We start from the raw sequence: 17,528 nt of genomic DNA, 5'->3' as shown, positions 1-17,528 counted from the left end.
TAACCTAAATGGCACCCATATAACTGCCAAACTCTATACGATCACATGGCCAAAGTCTCGCAAGATTTCTGAATTCTTACACAAAATGTCGAGAAAGACATTGCTAAAACGTCAGCAAACTCATCAAGTTTATGATATTTTTGCTATTTTATTTTTACTATTTTGACACCTATGTCCATCATTTGAAAAGATTACTGGCCTTACCATGAAGACGAAACTCCAATGTGCTTGCTATGCCTGAATATGATTTATTTGTCCTTCGCCCCAAAGCAAGACATTCGTATGAAAAACTGAATAATAAAATATGGACACTAACGGGATGGTTTAAGTCCACAGTAAATTGACTGCAGTTAATTTAGTTATTTAGATGTCTTTGTATTTAGTTGGTCCCCGACACCCTTAATTTCATTCAGGACATAAGTACAGTATCAGGACACAAATATCTTAGTTTAGTACTCCATTGTGTAATTCAGCTGGAAACAATAAAGAAAGTGGGAAGGATTTACTTACTTGATATTGTCGAGACACCCTGATTCAGGTTTCAGAATGGCAGTATGATGAAACATTTTATAAAGGGCAATTCCAAGGAAGATTACATTAAGCTGAAATAAAATCAAATAAGTAAAATAAAATGGCAAGTTATAAGAAGAGGAAAAAGGATGAACCTAGTTTTCTTTGATATTATACAACTATTTATGGACTATAATAGTTCCAAAAGCAGAGAGAGATGCTCAAGACTCAATTACTTTTCCATACCACACAGTAAAGTGAATCTATGTTCTAAGGAGTAGATGTACCCCAGAAGATTAGGAACTTTATTTCTGACAGTATATTTAAATAATTATTCATTTTATATGGATGAATTCTTGTCCCCTCCAAGTCTGAAGAGGAATAACCTGGTATGTACTCAATGAAAAATAGACTTGAATATTCTTTTGCATTATCCACAGCAGATAAAGTCCACTGGACTTTATTAGTTTGCATGGACAACAGAAAGCTGTACATAGAAAAGCAATTAACAAAACTCACAAAACTATCCCAACCACAATATCAAAGCAACTTGTTTTAATGTTTTTTCTAATAGTAAAAGAGAAATGACACATCGGTTTTCTGAGTCTCTGGAGTGTGTTTATCGTTATTCTTCCAGCACATTCTAGGATTAATATATATACTGTAAGATTCTGTAAGATTGAACAAAGACAGAATGAAGTAATGTAGCACACCGCAAAATAAAAAGCAGTACCATAAGGATAGACAAAGTAGATTTTAATAGACAATGTAGAGATACCTTGCCCTCCCCACCCTTACACTAAAAGAGTTTTGTTTCTATAAATGTCCTGAAACATTGTGAAAACCAAGCAATTTTACCATATTCAACAAACTAGTTTGGTATAAGTCATTAAGATTCTGGATTAAAAGAAATGTCACCTTTAACCCCGAATAAACCAAATTTAGCATCTCTGCTCAGTAGAAATTTTCAAAGTAACATTTTTAAAAAGAGTGTTTTTTACAAAGCAAAAAATCTCCAAAAGACTTTGATCCTTTTAAAGGGAGCCATCAATCCTTATATCTTTTCTAATTTTGGGGACACCATTGTTATAACATAATCTTACACTGAATTATAGAAAGATTATTTCAATGTGATTGCACTCAGAGGGGCTTTCTGTATTTTCTCAAAGCTTGCTGCAGTGATTTTGTAAGTAGCAAACCTTCTCTGAAGGATAATGTTTCCAATAGACACCAAGAATTCGAGTGAATTAGAGGAGACAGTTGAGTGAGTTTACTTATGTCTTCCCTCGCTTAAAAAGAAAGACATTCAGGAGATATGAGCCTTTAAGGGAAAATACTCCATTGAGCCTCTTGGTTTTCTAAAAAAATCACTATACAAATAACTAGTGAAAAAGTTAAAGCTATAAAAATATAGATCTTGCTGATTTGCCTGTATAGGGCTACATAAATTATGATACCTGGAATGTGACTTTCCATTTAAAATCTTAAATTCTCTTCTATTTCAGATTTGTGTTCTACTTTCAAAACTCACAAATATTATGACATGCTGGCTGGGATGATGCATTGTAGAATTTGATTGCTCTCAAATAACACAAAGCAAATAAATTATCCCCAAAAGCCAATCAATCAGTCTGTCTATCAGTCTGTCTTTGCATTATCTTGTCTAGGAATAGCATGGGAAAAAATACTTGTGAAAAAATATTGATACATTTGTACTGAATCATTTTCTTACAAGGAAAACACTTGTAAAAGAATACAGGTATAACAATTAATCCTGAAGAAATCTACCAGAGATTTATTTTCATGCAAATTAGTGTGAGTTCTCAAAAAGTTCCCTCTGAATTTAATTTTAACTGAAAACTTTAATATAAGAAAAGTTTTAAAGAAAAATGGTCTTTTAAGGAACTATGCATATTTACTCATTTATTATGCATTTTTGAGGCTACCCAACTCCTTAACTCTTACAAATAAAAAGGAAAAAAAACAAGACATATAACAAGAATTCAGCCAGCTATAAAACCAAACTTAACTAAAGGGGCCACTTTGAGTGAAGACCTGGAAAGACAACTAGGTTTGGAGTTGAACATCCTAAAGGTAGGAGCCATATGAACCTCTGGGGGGTGTTAAGCCAGTGGGCAGATGGTGCAACTGAAAAGAGATATCCCAGATCTCATAAGATGAGATTGCCTAATTGATTAGACCTGAGCACATCCACCCTTCTTGATTGTATCAGATGGTCACAAAATAATTGGAGATAATATTCCCTCAGAGACATAGGTCCAAAGCTCGGAAGAGCTTCTTGAATTGCATCCAGAAGCCAACTGGTAACCAGTATAGCTCCCAAAGCAGTGGGGTCATGTCACCATAACACAATATCCCCATCACTGTCTGTACCTCCATATTCTGTACCAGCTGTAGCTTTGGGTGGTCTCCAAGGCAACCCCATGCTTTATACTAATCCATTTTGTGAAGTGACAGGGCATGAACAACTATCCAAGGGACCTCCAGATCCAGCAAAGGGCCTAACTGGTACATTAGCTGTACCCCTGCAAAGGTTCACTCTCTGTTCTCTTTGAGCTATGGTTATGTGGCCAAGTCTGCTTCTTCCTATTCAGTGACAATATCTTCAGGGATTTAAAGCAAAACATTTTTATAATGTTCTTCCATGGCAGAAAATACCACTGCCAGGTTTCTGGCATCATCTTTTCCCAATTAAGTTACATTTGATGCAAGACATGCAAGATCCTAAAGATGCATTTCCAGAAAACAGCTAATTAAGAATTCTTACCATAATGATCAAAGTTGCCGGTCCTATAAAACTCCAAATGAAATAGGTGTCAAGTCGAAGCCAACATCTGTAATGATAATGCAAGAAAAATGGTGTTCAGGGATAGCACATGAAATTGATATCAGGAGTAAGTGAATAACAGAGAGAAATGAGAATTGTATAATATTGCATTAAGAGGCATGAGATGCTACAGTGCTTCTTCAGTGAAATTGGATCATATGGTTTATGTTTGGTAATGTTATTGACAAAGTCAAGTATTAACTTCTGGAGGAAACAAGGAAATAGCACAAATTTTACTTGAAGATGTTCACAATTAAAAATAATTATGAAAACAACCATAAAATCTAGCTTACAACCATTCTTTGCAGCCTATCAGCTTCACAGTAGCTGACTTTTTCGCTTAAGAAAATCTTTAAAAAGTAAGTGAAGAGAAAAATAAATTAGCAGGTATGAAACTTAACCAGATTCAGGTTTCTCCCTTCCTCATGAATATTCCTAGAAATGAATCTTATGATTAAGCCAGGAGATTCGTAATCTAAATTATTCATCACTTAATTTTGTCTATGTTTAATATCCCTAGTGCTTAATGATCTTAGAAATAAAATTTCCATTTCTAGTTTCTGTAGCGACAAAATAGATATCACTAGCTACAAAACAAACAGAATTGCAGTACTGGAAGGTACCATTAAGCCATTATGCCCAGCCTCTGGTCAATGCAGAAATTCAAATTATGAATCCTAAACAAATGGCTGCCTAGTATCTAGCCTCCACTTGAGCATCTCCATTGGGGAGTCCATTATTTCTCTTGCTGTCAAAGTACTATTATTATTAGGAAGTGTTTTTTTCCTAACTTAGAACCTATCTTTCTATAATTTAAATCATTACATCTTGCATCCTGGAATGATAAAAAATGGGTCCTCCTCTCTTTTGGTTTGACATGGAGATGATGTTATCCGTTCAGTCATATCTGACTCTTAGTGCTCCTAGGGGCCAGGTCTTTCCACATCTTTCAATCTTGTGTTACTTCTTTGAGTTTTTCTATGCTCTGGCTGGTGTCAGCTTTGATGGTGTCCAGCCACCATGTTCTTTGGCAGCCTGGTTTCCTTTTGCTGCTAACTCTTCCAAACATAATTGCTTTCTCCAGTGATTGGGTTGACAACTTTTCAAGAAATATATCACCTCTGAGTTTTATCACTTCAAGCTAAACATTCCAGGTGTCCTTCACTCTGTTTTCATAGGACTTATTTCTAGCCTCAAAATTATCCCTGTTGCTCTTTTCTACATCCATTCCAGTTAGTCTGAATCTTTTTTAATGTAATATCTAGAACTGTACGCAATAATTCATCTGGAGTCTGACCAAGCCAAAATAAAAGGAAATTATTATTTTCTGTCATCTTCAAAAAAATCTTTCTGTTGATAATAATTTCTTTGATGAGCTGTTGATGAGCACTCTTTTAGTAATATTTTTGAATCAGTCATGTATCCCCTTGATTTATGCCAGTGGTTCTCAACCTGTGGGTCGGGACCCCATTTGGGGTCGAACGATCATTTCACGGGGGTCGCCAAACAAGGCTGTCCGCCATTTTTTCCCCTTTTCTTTGGCCACGCCCCTGGCACCCGGTGATGTTGTGGTTGGGGGTCACCACAACATGGGGAATTGTATTATGGGGTCACGGCATTAGAAAGGTTGAGAACCACTGATTTATGCTATCTAGCATACACTTAACTAGCTTGATTAATGAGATTGTCTGGAAGTACTTTGTAAATGCTTTGCTGAAATCATCAGAGTCTATAGCATTTCCAAAATCTGTTAAGGAAATTACCTAATGAAAAAAACAAGATAAGGCTAGAGTGGAAAGAGTTACCTTCAACAAATGTGGTTATTACTGAATGGTATCAAGGTCAATGGTGGGATTCAAATATGTGAACAACCAGTTCTCTGTGTGGATGCCACTTCCGGAAGTCCATTCTGGGCCTGGGCAACAAAAAATTAGCTACCAGTTCTGCTGAAGTGGTGCGAACCAGCTGAATCCCACCACTGATCAAGGTCTGAATCTGCTCTAGAATATGCTCTAGAATCATTCCAGATAATAATGGCAGACTGACCAATCTATAGCTCTTTGGATTTTCTTTTGATACCATCTTTTCTACTCTCTTTTTCAAAGTATGGACAATATTTACCTTGCTCCAATTGTATGTTTCAGTATGTCCTTATTTTGCAATTGCAATTTGTTCTGGTAAACAGAACAAATTTGTCACTAAACAAACTATTTCATACACACACACACACACACACACACACACACACACACACGGAAAGAGAGAAAGAGAGGGGGGGAGAGAGGGAGAGAGAGAGAGGCTACAAAGTTTGCAGGTTGCTGCCATCTCATTTAGATAAAGTTCTCTTAGTCAGCAATGCCAGTGTTATTCTTGCTCCAACATGTATGGTTGCAGGTGCAGAAATTTGGGTGTAATTATCCACATTGGTTGTAAAATGGTTACATTACTACTATTTGCTATCATTTGTTACCATAGTATTTGTAAATGGTTGTCGAGGTAGTCCCTATAATGAAGTCAGGCTGTATTTTATCAGTTCACCAAGTTTTCTCAAAAATCATGTTAAAAGACATGAACATCATGAAGTTTCTACAATACCCTATGATGCAATTCGTCAAATTCTGTGGAAACTCATTTCATCGAAATAGTTATTTTATTACCATGTTTACATCAAACTTTAATTGTGGTTATTCATCCTGCTCCTCAAAGTTGCCTATCAGCAGAAATGCTTGAATACAATATACTAAATCAAATAAGATAAAAATCTGTCAGATTTTATTTGGTTCAGCCTGAGAAAATTGCTATACTTTTAAAAGCATCCTCTACTATAGGGGTGTCAAACTGCCGGCCTGCAGGCCAGATGTGTCACGTGGAAGTCACGCCCACCGGCAATGGCAAAACCGGCCCGATACTTTGCACGACGTCACATGACGTCGGGAGTTTGACATGCCTACTCTACCAGATCAACAGGATAGACTTGCTTAAGTAACCCCACCTGACTGCTGAGAAATCACTAATTAGGTCTTCATTACATAAGCTTATTCACGTACATACATAGAGAGAGAAACAAACACACAAACATAGACACATATATGGAACTTTAGAGAACTATTTCTAGCATAGGGTCGTGATTTCATTTCCCACTTATTCCAGTGGGCAAAATTATATCTTGGGGCTGGGTTGTAGTGAGAAGACCACCATTCCACAATATATAAGTATTTCCAATTATATCATAAGTTTGTGTAGGAAGAAGAAGGAACTGGGTAGTCTTTGTCTCCTCCTGCATTTACAGAGAAGTCCATGCAGGATAAAGTAGGGAGGCAATATTCTTTGTTTATCCTGCAAAAAAATGTTTTTGTTTACTCATGACCCAAAGAGGAAAGATGCCTCACCATATTTTCTTCATGGACATTCATAATTCATACAAATTGGGAGCCATGATAGTCTACCCTTTAAGGAGCAACTTCAACTGTATCATACTTTTCCCCATTTGAAAAATATGAGTTAGCCAAAGAATAATTGTCCTTGCAGTTATTCCAACTGATGAGCAGAGCTTTTCAGGATACACATGGCTAGGTAGATTAACTTTATAAACCAGAAAATCCTCCTCTCTCTTTAAAGCTAATATAATTTTCTTAAGTGAATTAAGCTTCAGTTTGCTCCATCTTGATGTGAAACCTAATTTTTTTCTTTACCACTTTTTTTCTTTACCACTTGTTCCACAAGTCATTCCTATTTCAGATACGATCACATTTTTTGCAATACAATGCAAACAGTCTATGGGCATAACATCATTAGTATCTGTTTATGGAGATTCTCAATCATCCAGGTCATAGTTGTCCTAAAGATGCTTTTTCACGCAGGAACTGGACTTTCTTGTTTTTCTTTGAAGACGTTTTGTTTCTCATCCAAGAAGCTTCTTCAGCTCACAGCTGAAGAAGCTTCTTGGATGAGAAGCAAAACATCTTCAAAGAAAAACAAGAAAGTCCAGTTGCCTTGTGAAAAAGTATCTTTGGGACAATCAGCAGTATCTGTTCTGAGGTGTGAGAATGAAGTGACCCTTAGACTTGGACCATTCCAGGAGAAGAATGCCTTGCAATCTGATTTAGTCATCACTTGGACAGTGGCTGGATGTTAAGAGAGATGATAACTCCTTGTTTGAAGAGGGTTAGTGTATGTGCCCTGAATAAGGCAAAGGTACAATCTGTCTTGAAGTGGCTCCTCCTGGATCTGGCCATATCAGTGGATTATCTAGATTCTTCTCATTCCATGCCCAGACAGGCAGCAGGAACCAATATGTTTGTGCTATTTGGGATCTGGATGAGGACAATGAGTCATTTCTAGTCCTTTTTTTTATTTCTTATTGGCGCTAATTATCTTCCATTGCTCATATCTTCGGAGATTCCTGTAATGATTGGGAATGAGGGGCACTATTTTGCAGTGGTTCTGCTCCTTCCTAAGTAGGTGATTTTAGCAAGTGGTAGTATGGGCAGAGAATAAATTACATGAACCTAATGGGAGAAATTTTCTCTTACTTTGTGATGGACTATCATGAATATACTGCAATATCCAGACTGACATCTGAGCCTCAAGCCTGTAATATAATGGAAGTGTTGACCTTGTACCTGGATCGTGGGCCCAGGTATGGAGAAATAGATTGAAACTGAATCCCAGAAAGACTGGTCACTATTTGACCAAAAACATATGATTATCTCAATGGAGCAGCACCTTCTTTCAAAAAGAAGGTACATGGTCTGAGGAGGTCTTTCCAGGCTCATGACAAAAATCAGACCATGGTTGGGGAAGGAGACCATGGTTGGGGAAGGGAGATTTTGTCCAGCTTAAACTGGTTGTGCCAGTTGTGGCACTCTCTGTAGGAGATAACCCTGCAAATGGTGACTCATACTCTTCTTCTGACTAAATTACTGCAGTGCTCTCTACATGAGATTGCCTTTAAAATTCAGCACCCTGTTCATTAGTGAATAAGAGTTGTTATTTGCAAGGTAGGCAAAGTCAGGAATCTAACATCATAAGAAATACTAGAACTCTAAGTATATCTAATTGGCATTGGCTAAAATAACATTATCTTAGAGTCCATTGAAGTTTAGCAGCTAAAACATTCAAACAAATAGATAAATGATAAATAAAACCTTGAAATCTTGATGCATTTCCCCCTCCCTCTTATATCAAAAAGAGCCAGAGTGAGGCAAAGTTGAATTTCTTTCTTATACCTTCAGGTTTTCTCAGGCTAAACTCATGTTTTACTAACCAATGCTATATGTTTTCTCCAAGATTATCTATGTATTCTTCTACGTCTGTTGGCATCTCTGCTTCAAAAAGATCAAAATATAGCCTTCTGGATTCAATTCAAAGAGCTGGTTTTGATCTATATGACTAGGCTTGGCTAATGCTAAGATCATTCAGTATACTTAAAGTAGATCCTACTTGTCCAGCACATAATTTCTGGGCAGAGATGCTGAGACCTTTCCCCATGAAAGCAAGCAGTTTATGTATTTTTCTGTGGTCACAGCTACCTACTGAAATTTTCTGCCAGAAATCTGCATGGTACCATAGCCCCTGTCCTTCAGGGAAAGTTGTTTAAGGTGGATCTGTTTAGAATCAGACTTCAGATCTAGTTTTGGGATACCTAACATCCTAATGTGAGAATGACACAATACTCCAATAACTGTTTGCTGAGGACATTTCATTTCAATCAGCTGCTTCTAGTGTTTGCTATCATTGATCTAAGGTTTTCTCTCTCAAAACTAATGTTTTCCTTGGCATTGTCATTCAAGATGTCTCATGCAGAACCTTTGCAAGATGCTGAACTCCTAGTCTTAATCTTCTAGGACAGGGGTGTCAAACTCGCAACATCATGTGATGTGTCACGACGTGTCACGACTTTTTTTCCTTTGCCAGTAATGGGGTGGGAGCGGTTTCGACATGACGCATCCAGCATACGGGGCCAGCATTTTGATACACCTGTTCTAGGACATTGTTTGATTGATATTCCCATGGCAATGCACAAATTAAAAAATTAATGTAAACTTGGAGGGTTTTTTTTTAAAAAGGGAAAATGTTCCATTGATGGTTGGAGTAGGTGAAGGATGCTCAGAGTGACATGCATACATATACCTTCCATATGTTCAGAACAGTGATAAGTACAGCAGTGGATTTTCCCCTCTGGGCAAATGAGATGGGGATGGAGGGAAAAGGATCTGTGGTATGATAAAGGTAGGCTGTGGAGGCAGCACTTTTTACATTAATCATGACTCATTCTGCCCTCACCCAAGTCTTTTGGAGACCACAGCTGAGTTTATGAAATTTGCACAACTGCCCTCCAATTTGAATAATTTCCTTGGGGCCATTATACAGGAACACTTTGGTGTGCCCAGCACCTACATTTATTTATTGTATCTTTATACTTTGTAAGATATATTTTAATGGCACAATCATCAGTTAAGATGATAAAATACTTGTTCTCAGATGTTCCCTACTTGTTAGTGCCTTCTGTGCTCTGGCAGAAGTCTCTGTGGAATTTGTGTCTTGTCTCTCTTTGGTTGCTCATGTTTGATGAAGTATGAATTGACTTATGGTGCAATTCAAAGACATTTCTGCCTCAGGTGGATAACTTGTATCAGTGGTGGGATTCAAATATGTGAACAAGTGGTTCTCTGTGTGGATGCTGCTTCCAGAAGTCCATTCTGGGCCTGGGCAACAAAATATTAGCTACTGGTTCTGCTGAACTGGTGCGAACTGGCGGAATCCCACCACTGACTTGTATGTGTATTCACTTGCAGATCCATTAATTAGAAATGTTTCTGTGCTGAATGATGTACTCATTTCTGTGACATCCAAAGATAAATCCATACCCCTCCTTCTACATCAGTGGTTCTAATGCTGCGACCCCCAACCGTCGTAAGTCGAGGACTACTCAACCGGTTGTAAGTCGAGGACTACTCAACTGGTGCAGCACCGTTTGCAGAATGGGACTTTTGGCGGGCTCAGCAGGGCAGAGACAGCCTGGACAATTCCTATTGGCTTTTGAAAGCCAATAGAATTAGACTCTATTCAAGAGAGTCTATTCTATTGGCTTTCAAAAGCCAATAGAATAAAAGGGAGTAGCACAGCTAAGAAAAAGGGGGAAAAATGGCGGACTGCGTTGTTTGGCGACCCCCGTGAAATGGTCGTTCGACCCCAAATGGGGTCCCGACCCACAGGTTGAGAACCACTGTTCTACGCTGATGTTGCGATTCATATCTAGTTTTCTGCTTCTTGCTGTAAAGTCAGTGCATCAAATAATTCTGCAGTATCTCACTCATTCCTTTTCTGATTTGGGGCTTGTCTTTGTCCTTTCTTTGTGCATTCTGGGTGCCTGTCTAGTCTTTCTTTAGAAACTTGTTTGTCTGTTTGATAACTTCTCTAACCTTAAAAGGATTGGTGTTCATTCCCCCCTTATTCCTCTGTTCTACTAGTTCCTGCAAGAAATACATTTGTTTGTACATTTACTAGCTTGGTGGCTTCATCTCATGAGTTGTGCAATATATGCATATACCTCTCACTGCACTGCACCTTTCTTTCTGATGTTGACCAGGTCCTTGGAGAAGGAGATGAGCACCTTCATGTTGAATTTCCACAGCTGATAATTTCCATTATTCACTTTTACTATGCTTCACTTTAATTTTTGTTCATAAGGGTTGTTTTTTTTTACTATATGACTTCTTCCTGTTGAAATTGGTCACTTGTTACAACTGCAGTGTTTCTGAGTTTATACATTTTTACCAGAAGTATCTGAATAAGTAAAGTGAACCCATTCTCTTAAAAAAATTGGCAGATAGTTAATGCTTCAAGAGAATAGAAAAATGGGTTAAATAAATCCAGTCCATCATAACAATTGTCAAAAATGCTTTTGGATAGAGCAGCAGAGTCAATAAGGATAAGCTCGAAAGAACAGGCCTTAACTTCCTTAGCTTTTTTTCTTCTTGCACGGATTAGTGCAATTTTCTATAATTTGCCTTCAATCCATCCTGTATTTTTTGTATATAAACACAATATTTCACTTTAAATATGTCTTGGCACCATTACATCTGCAGATTTATAATGATTTTTATCACTATTCTTTATTATCATACATTGCTGGATCAACTTTCCATGCTAAGACAATCTTCAGAGGTATGAGCTTTATTTCTCTTTCACATATAGACCATCACTTTCCATTTGCATTTCTGTCTTCTTTCCATATATCCAATAGTACAGTGTTCCAATATCCTTGGGGCTAATAAAACTGAATGATTTTCAAACACATAGTTTCTATATTTCATATAAATGAAAGGTACATTAATAACTTCAATGTCCAGTATTAATAAATCCTTACAGTTTGTATTTGAAACAGAATAAATTTCAGGAAATCCAGTTTTTTAAAATTTAATTCCTACTTCTGTTGTATTATATTATTTTTTTCATACTGTAATTCTTTTTAAATATGATATACAATTTATATAAATATCTATTAGAGGCAGTTTTCGTGGCATTCCATAAAACATAGGGCCTACATTCATTTAGTTGAAAATCATTTGTATATCCTCTGAATATAGTATTTAATCAAAATATTCTGCAATAGAAAAAGGATATGATCTCTGTTTAAAACTAAAGTATGGTAGAGCCAAAATAGCATGCAGATTGAATGGAATGGAATGGGAGATCATGTCTGTTACAACTGTATCTTTGTTAACTATATGAACTTAATCAGATTTGGATACCATTTTTCTTGAATAATTTAGAGGATTAATTGCTATATAATCTCTAACTAATGGGTTACTAGTCCTTCAAGTATCAAGACATTGATAGACTTTAAGTAGTTCCCTGATTAAATAGTTCCATTGGACTGAGCATATTTTCCTTTAAAATCATTGATATCTAAATATCACTAAGGAACCATTTTCAATATCCTGCTAATATAAATTCATCCTTTCTGACTTGTTCAGTCTTAAACAATTGATGATATATATGAATGTGGCATTTCCCCTTAAATTAGTTCTTAGGTTTGAAAATATTTAATTAGGGATGATATTAGATATTAGATAGAGAGGTCACTGCAAGTCAGTGCAAGTACTGCACTATAAATTATGGAAGCAAGCAAATGCAAGATTTAAGACAGATAAACTCCTGAATATAATTGACTCATTTACACCATACTTAATAAATATGCCATCAGATGATAGTGCTTCACATTCTCAAAAATGGCAACACAAGGGGAAAAGAACTAATTTGAGTAATAAAATATGCTAAGAATAACTAAATGAATCTAATAATTCTCCTATGGGTAGACAAAAAACTTTTTAAAACTGTGATTAACTATTATTAGTCAAGGCTTGCTAAAGAATTAATTGCTTAAATGTGACTGAGGCTCACCAGGTGCATATGGGAGATCCCATCCCAATCCTTAATTGCTGTGGTAGAGATTTTTGGTGGGAAGGAGACTTCTAGTGTCCCTTCTGTGTCCCTTCAATGTTTGACCTCTGCCAAGCCATTCAAGAAACATGCATCAACGAGTTTTATAATCTCTTGGCTTGGAGAGGTAAGTGAAATAAAATATGCATTGGATTATCAGGTCAAGAAATTCAACCATTTTAGTTTCTAATTGCACTGGGTGATGGCTTTTTGCATATAGTACACATTGATCAACCCAGAGGAAACATCTGCTAGGGAACAATCAACGGCATAAAGCACACTTAACTTCAGGTCAGGTGTCATTATTTTTAATCCTGAGAGAGGATATCAGATTTGTCAGACTTTTCTTAGTCAGTTAGGTAAGAAACTGCATGAATTGACTTTCAAGGATACCCATAGTTTGATGAGTAGATTTATTGTAGCAAAGTTAATGAGGCCATTAGAAAATAATAAAATGAAGGTTTACATAATTGTAGTTCTTTGTCCTTCTCAAGCAATCATCTAGTCAAAGATTGATTAGAAGCCAATCTTTTGACTGGAAGGAGCCTTTTAATCTGCTTCTTACTTTTGCTAATTGACTGATTTGGTACCAGACTGTTGCTTTTGACTGTTTGACAACTGACTATTGCATTGCCAATGAGGAAGGTATAAGCAGAAGTTCTTGTATATCTGAAGTAATGTTTAAAATCAAGGTTGCCTGGGTCCTCTCAGAATGAGAAGACTTATTAAAAACTATTCAGCACTCCTATAATTACAAGGATGGGGGGAAATGCATGTAGTAGTGGAGTCTGGTATGAGAGGAGTACCTCTCTCCCAGTAGTGGAATTCAGCCAGTAGCCAATTCATTGTGGCCCGGGCCCAGAATGAACTCTCAGAAGCAGCATCCACACATAGAACCAGTTGTTCACATATTTGAATTCCACCACTGCTCTCCCCCTTTCCTATCCTACTCTGTTGGCAAATGTGGCACACAAACTTTGATTTCAGGACTTCCCAGAAAGAATGGCAGACCAAAGATAGCTCCAGCTCTTCAATAAAAGGAGAACATGAGATTACCCAAGATGTGCTCCATAGGATTGCTTCTCACCAGGAGACTGCAAAGCAGCAATTTCTGGAAGATTGGAGAACTGGTAGAGGGAGGAATTTGCCATACTTGCTGTAGTTGCAAACAGAGTCTTTCAAAGGGCACTGACTTTGCACTTTTCTTGTTAACCTCTTTCAGAAATTGCTTATTAACTGTTTTAAAGGAGTTAGACACCTTCAGGCTGAAAACATCAAGAGAATACCTTCAATCCTTAATATAAGAAAATGAAGATGCATCTTTACAACCTTTAAGCATTTAAAATAAACAGCAAGAAGCAAGGCAAGGTTTTGGCTTTAGAAATTTTTAAATGGATTAAAGACTTAAAAATCATTGGAATATTGGACTTTAGATATGAAGACTTTGAAATTAATTTTAAAGAATAAATGTTCCCAAAAGAAGATGTTACAATAAATGATATGCAACAGAATATATCCCAAAACAACATAAACTAGTATTTGAATAAGATTTTTCTATTAGACATAAAATATTCTGGATGAGTCTTTAAAAATTAAGAATGAAATAAAAATGACAACCCCATAAAGTAATTGGAATATTTTCTTTTTGTTATAGTTATAAAAGCATCTGTTTAAAGTCTGTGAAGAAATTTGAAGCAAGGATCAACAATAATCAGAATGGATTAAAGAAAAAGATTGTTTTATGTAAAAAGGAGCACGGAATCAGTTTATTTGACCAGGGTTAAAAAAAGGGAAAATATTACAATTTTGGGTGGGTTTTTTTTTAATTTGCTGATATCTGGACTGGAAAAACATTTATGTATTGGACCTACTTACAGTTAACATGGTGTTTAAGCTTTTCCCCTACAATTTCTTTATGTATCCTAATCTGACAGCATTTAAATTGGTTTTGTAACTGTTGTTTTACTTAAAAGTTCGGAAATTTTGTGTGCTTGTTCTATTTAAAGGAAATATTATCAATCTTTGTTATGTTAAATTCCAGTCTTTTGTTTATATTAGGATACTAGGATTCCTTTTTGCTTTCTAAATGTGGATTTGCTTAAAATTGACATATGAAATGTTTATTTGAATGTGACATATTGTTATTTGGGGATTTTTAATTTTTCTGTTCACACTTGCGACCACTTATGGTTTTTAAATGTGGATTTGCTTACAGCTAAGAAATGAGATGTGGAATGTTTAGTTTTACATATGTTAATTAATGTTATTGTTTTAGAGCTCTGTTTGGACATTTTGCTGATACATGGATTGGAAATATGTTATCTATTCTATATGCCTATACTTAAGAGATGAATTATTGGATGAGGAATTTTATATTTGTAAATTAAGAGGTGAAAAAATAGTGAAATATTTTATATTTGTGTTGAGTATAGGAAGTTGCTTTCTTAGGAATTTTTCTTTCTCTTTCTCTTTATCCTTTGCTTTATTGCACCCTTCTTCTTTTCTTTTTTAGTCTGAATTCAATTTTGTTGTAACTAAAAGTTTTAATAAAATTATTATACAAAAACAAAACTTTGATTTCAAATGCAAAGAGGTCTATAGTAAGAATTCTATTATTGAAAAAGGAACTTTGCTACTGATTGATGTGTATAGCCTTCCTTTATCTGCTGATGATGTTTTTCTGCTCAGAAACTCTGTTTCATTGTTTATTATATATGGCATTTATATTAAGGATTGCCTGATAGATTGAGGATCCCAATTCCAGCCCATAGTTTTCAAGCAGCTTGCAAATGTAATCTCGGATCTCCTTCCTGTTTTGATTTTTGACAGTGGAGAATGATCATAGTGTCAAAATATTGGATATGTTAAAAAATGGGAAAAATGAAGCTTCAGGTACTTACAGTTAGCTAGATGTAGATACTTGGCAAAACTCTGAAACAGATCATTAGTTTACTGATGAGCATTTTGCAAATAATGCACCATTTGCCAAAAGTTGACAAGGATCTATCAAAAATAGATCACGATAAATTAACTCTATTTGGTCATTTTATCTTTGAGTTCAACAGTTTAGTTGAACACAGGAGTATGTTAGATTTACTATAAGTGTGACTCAACTTCAACAAAGCATTTGAAAAGTTTTCCATGATATACTAGTAGAAAAGATGGCAAAGTGTAGGCTAGGTAATGCTTCTATTAGATGGATATAAAACTGGTTGAATAACAATAGCAATAGCACTTAGACTTATATACTGCTTCACAGTGTTTTATAGCACTCTCTGAGTGGTTTACAGAGTCAGCATATTGTCCCAAACAATCTGGGTCCTCATTTTACTGACCTCAAAAGAATGGAAGGCTGAGTCAACCTTGAGCTGGTGAGAATCAAACTGCTGGCAGTTAGCAGAATTAGCCTGTGATACTGCCTTCTAACCACTGCACCACCACAACTCTCACCGAATAAGCGTATCCAGTAAAATTATTCAGAGGACTGGTTTGTGTGCTCTATATTTTGAATAAGGTTAGGAAATATGATTATCAAATTTAAAGTTGACTAAATATGACTGTGTGGAACATATAGGAAGATAATGTCAATATACAGGAGAAGTATTGGGTTATTTAACCTGAGGAAGAGAAGATTAAAGAGAGACATTTCTTCTAGTATTTGAAGAAGCTGATGGGGAAGAATTTTTCAGAGTTGTTCCAGAAAACAAGAAACAATGGGTTTAAACTAGAGGGAAATAGATTTCAGTTGGATACAGGAAAAAATTCCACTCTATAATGCAATCTTGTTATATTTGTATAATATAACAAATAGAAATAGAAATAGAAATAACTATGGAGATGCTACTTGGAACTTTAGCTGAAAAAGCATGTAAAGCTTTAAAAAGGGTTTCTAGGTAATTTAAGCCCACAAAGAAAATATAGCTTTTCTGATGTTAACATTAGACATTGACTGATGGTCTCCAGTTTTACCTAGGTTTTTTATATACATCAATCTATATGATAATTTCCTTTTAGAATGACTGCAAAGCACAGTTGCACCAATATTTACAAAACTGAATCATCTAATCCCAGTAATTATCTATACCATATTGCAACCTCTGATTGTTTATCTGCTATATATTTCATACATTCAAGAATGGAATGTATGTTATTTATGATATAGATTAGAAAGAATAAAAGTAAAAATGATCAGGTCTCTGTTTTATTTAGGATTCAACTTAGCATTCCACACCAGCTTTTAACCGTTTTTTCATCAATTTTTTGTTTACCGATGAATCAGTCACTAATTGTAACTAATATAGATGAAATATGACTTGGATGTGTGCCGATATTGCAGTAACCTAATACCATACATAATTGCTATACAAAAGGCATTAACTAAAGCCATCTATATTAACTGATGGATAAAATAAGTAAGGATACATTCTGTCCCTGTTGCTCTTAAAGTGACTTTGTACTGCTAGCTGTCATTTCTCAAACCCTCTAGAACAGGTTTCCTTTGTTATATGTCACTTGAGTTGACATGGCAAGACTAAGAATTGAAAAACCATTGCTACATTCTGTACTGCTCCCTTCAGCTCAATTCCACATAAAGAAAAAAACAATGGGAGCGAAACCAGGTAGTCTATGTTGAGGCTGGATCATACAACCCTTTAATATAATTCCTCATGTTGTGGTGACCCCCAAACATAAAATTATTTTCGTTGCTACTTCATAACTATAA

The 17,528-nt window shown here is 35.8% G+C and overlaps 1 protein-coding gene across 28 annotated transcripts in view; it reads right to left on the bottom strand.

Annotated features, from left to right (window-relative positions):
• Positions 1-17,528, bottom strand: part of ADGRL3 (adhesion G protein-coupled receptor L3) — a 638,839-nt gene that overhangs the window by 138,001 nt on the left and 483,310 nt on the right. For all 28 annotated transcript variants that reach the window (XR_005554203.1, XM_039322771.1, XM_039322772.1 and 25 more), the window contains 2 exons: positions 3,299-3,365; positions 511-602 (listed from right to left, as the gene is read on the bottom strand). Coding sequence is in view for 27 of the 28 variants with exons in the window: in XM_039322771.1 (XP_039178705.1) it covers positions 511-602; positions 3,299-3,365 (159 nt within the window). In the remaining variant the exon portion in view is untranslated. The remainder of the gene's footprint in view (positions 1-510; positions 603-3,298; positions 3,366-17,528) is intronic.

The sequence above is a fragment of the Crotalus tigris genome, unplaced genomic scaffold (assembly GCF_016545835.1).
Source record: "Crotalus tigris isolate CLP2741 ecotype Arizona unplaced genomic scaffold, ASM1654583v1 scf7180000024124.1850442, whole genome shotgun sequence".
NCBI classification, from domain to species: domain Eukaryota; kingdom Metazoa; phylum Chordata; class Lepidosauria; order Squamata; family Viperidae; genus Crotalus; species Crotalus tigris.
The sequence above is the reverse complement of the archived record's forward strand: the minus strand, read 5'-3'. Positions and strand labels throughout refer to the sequence as shown.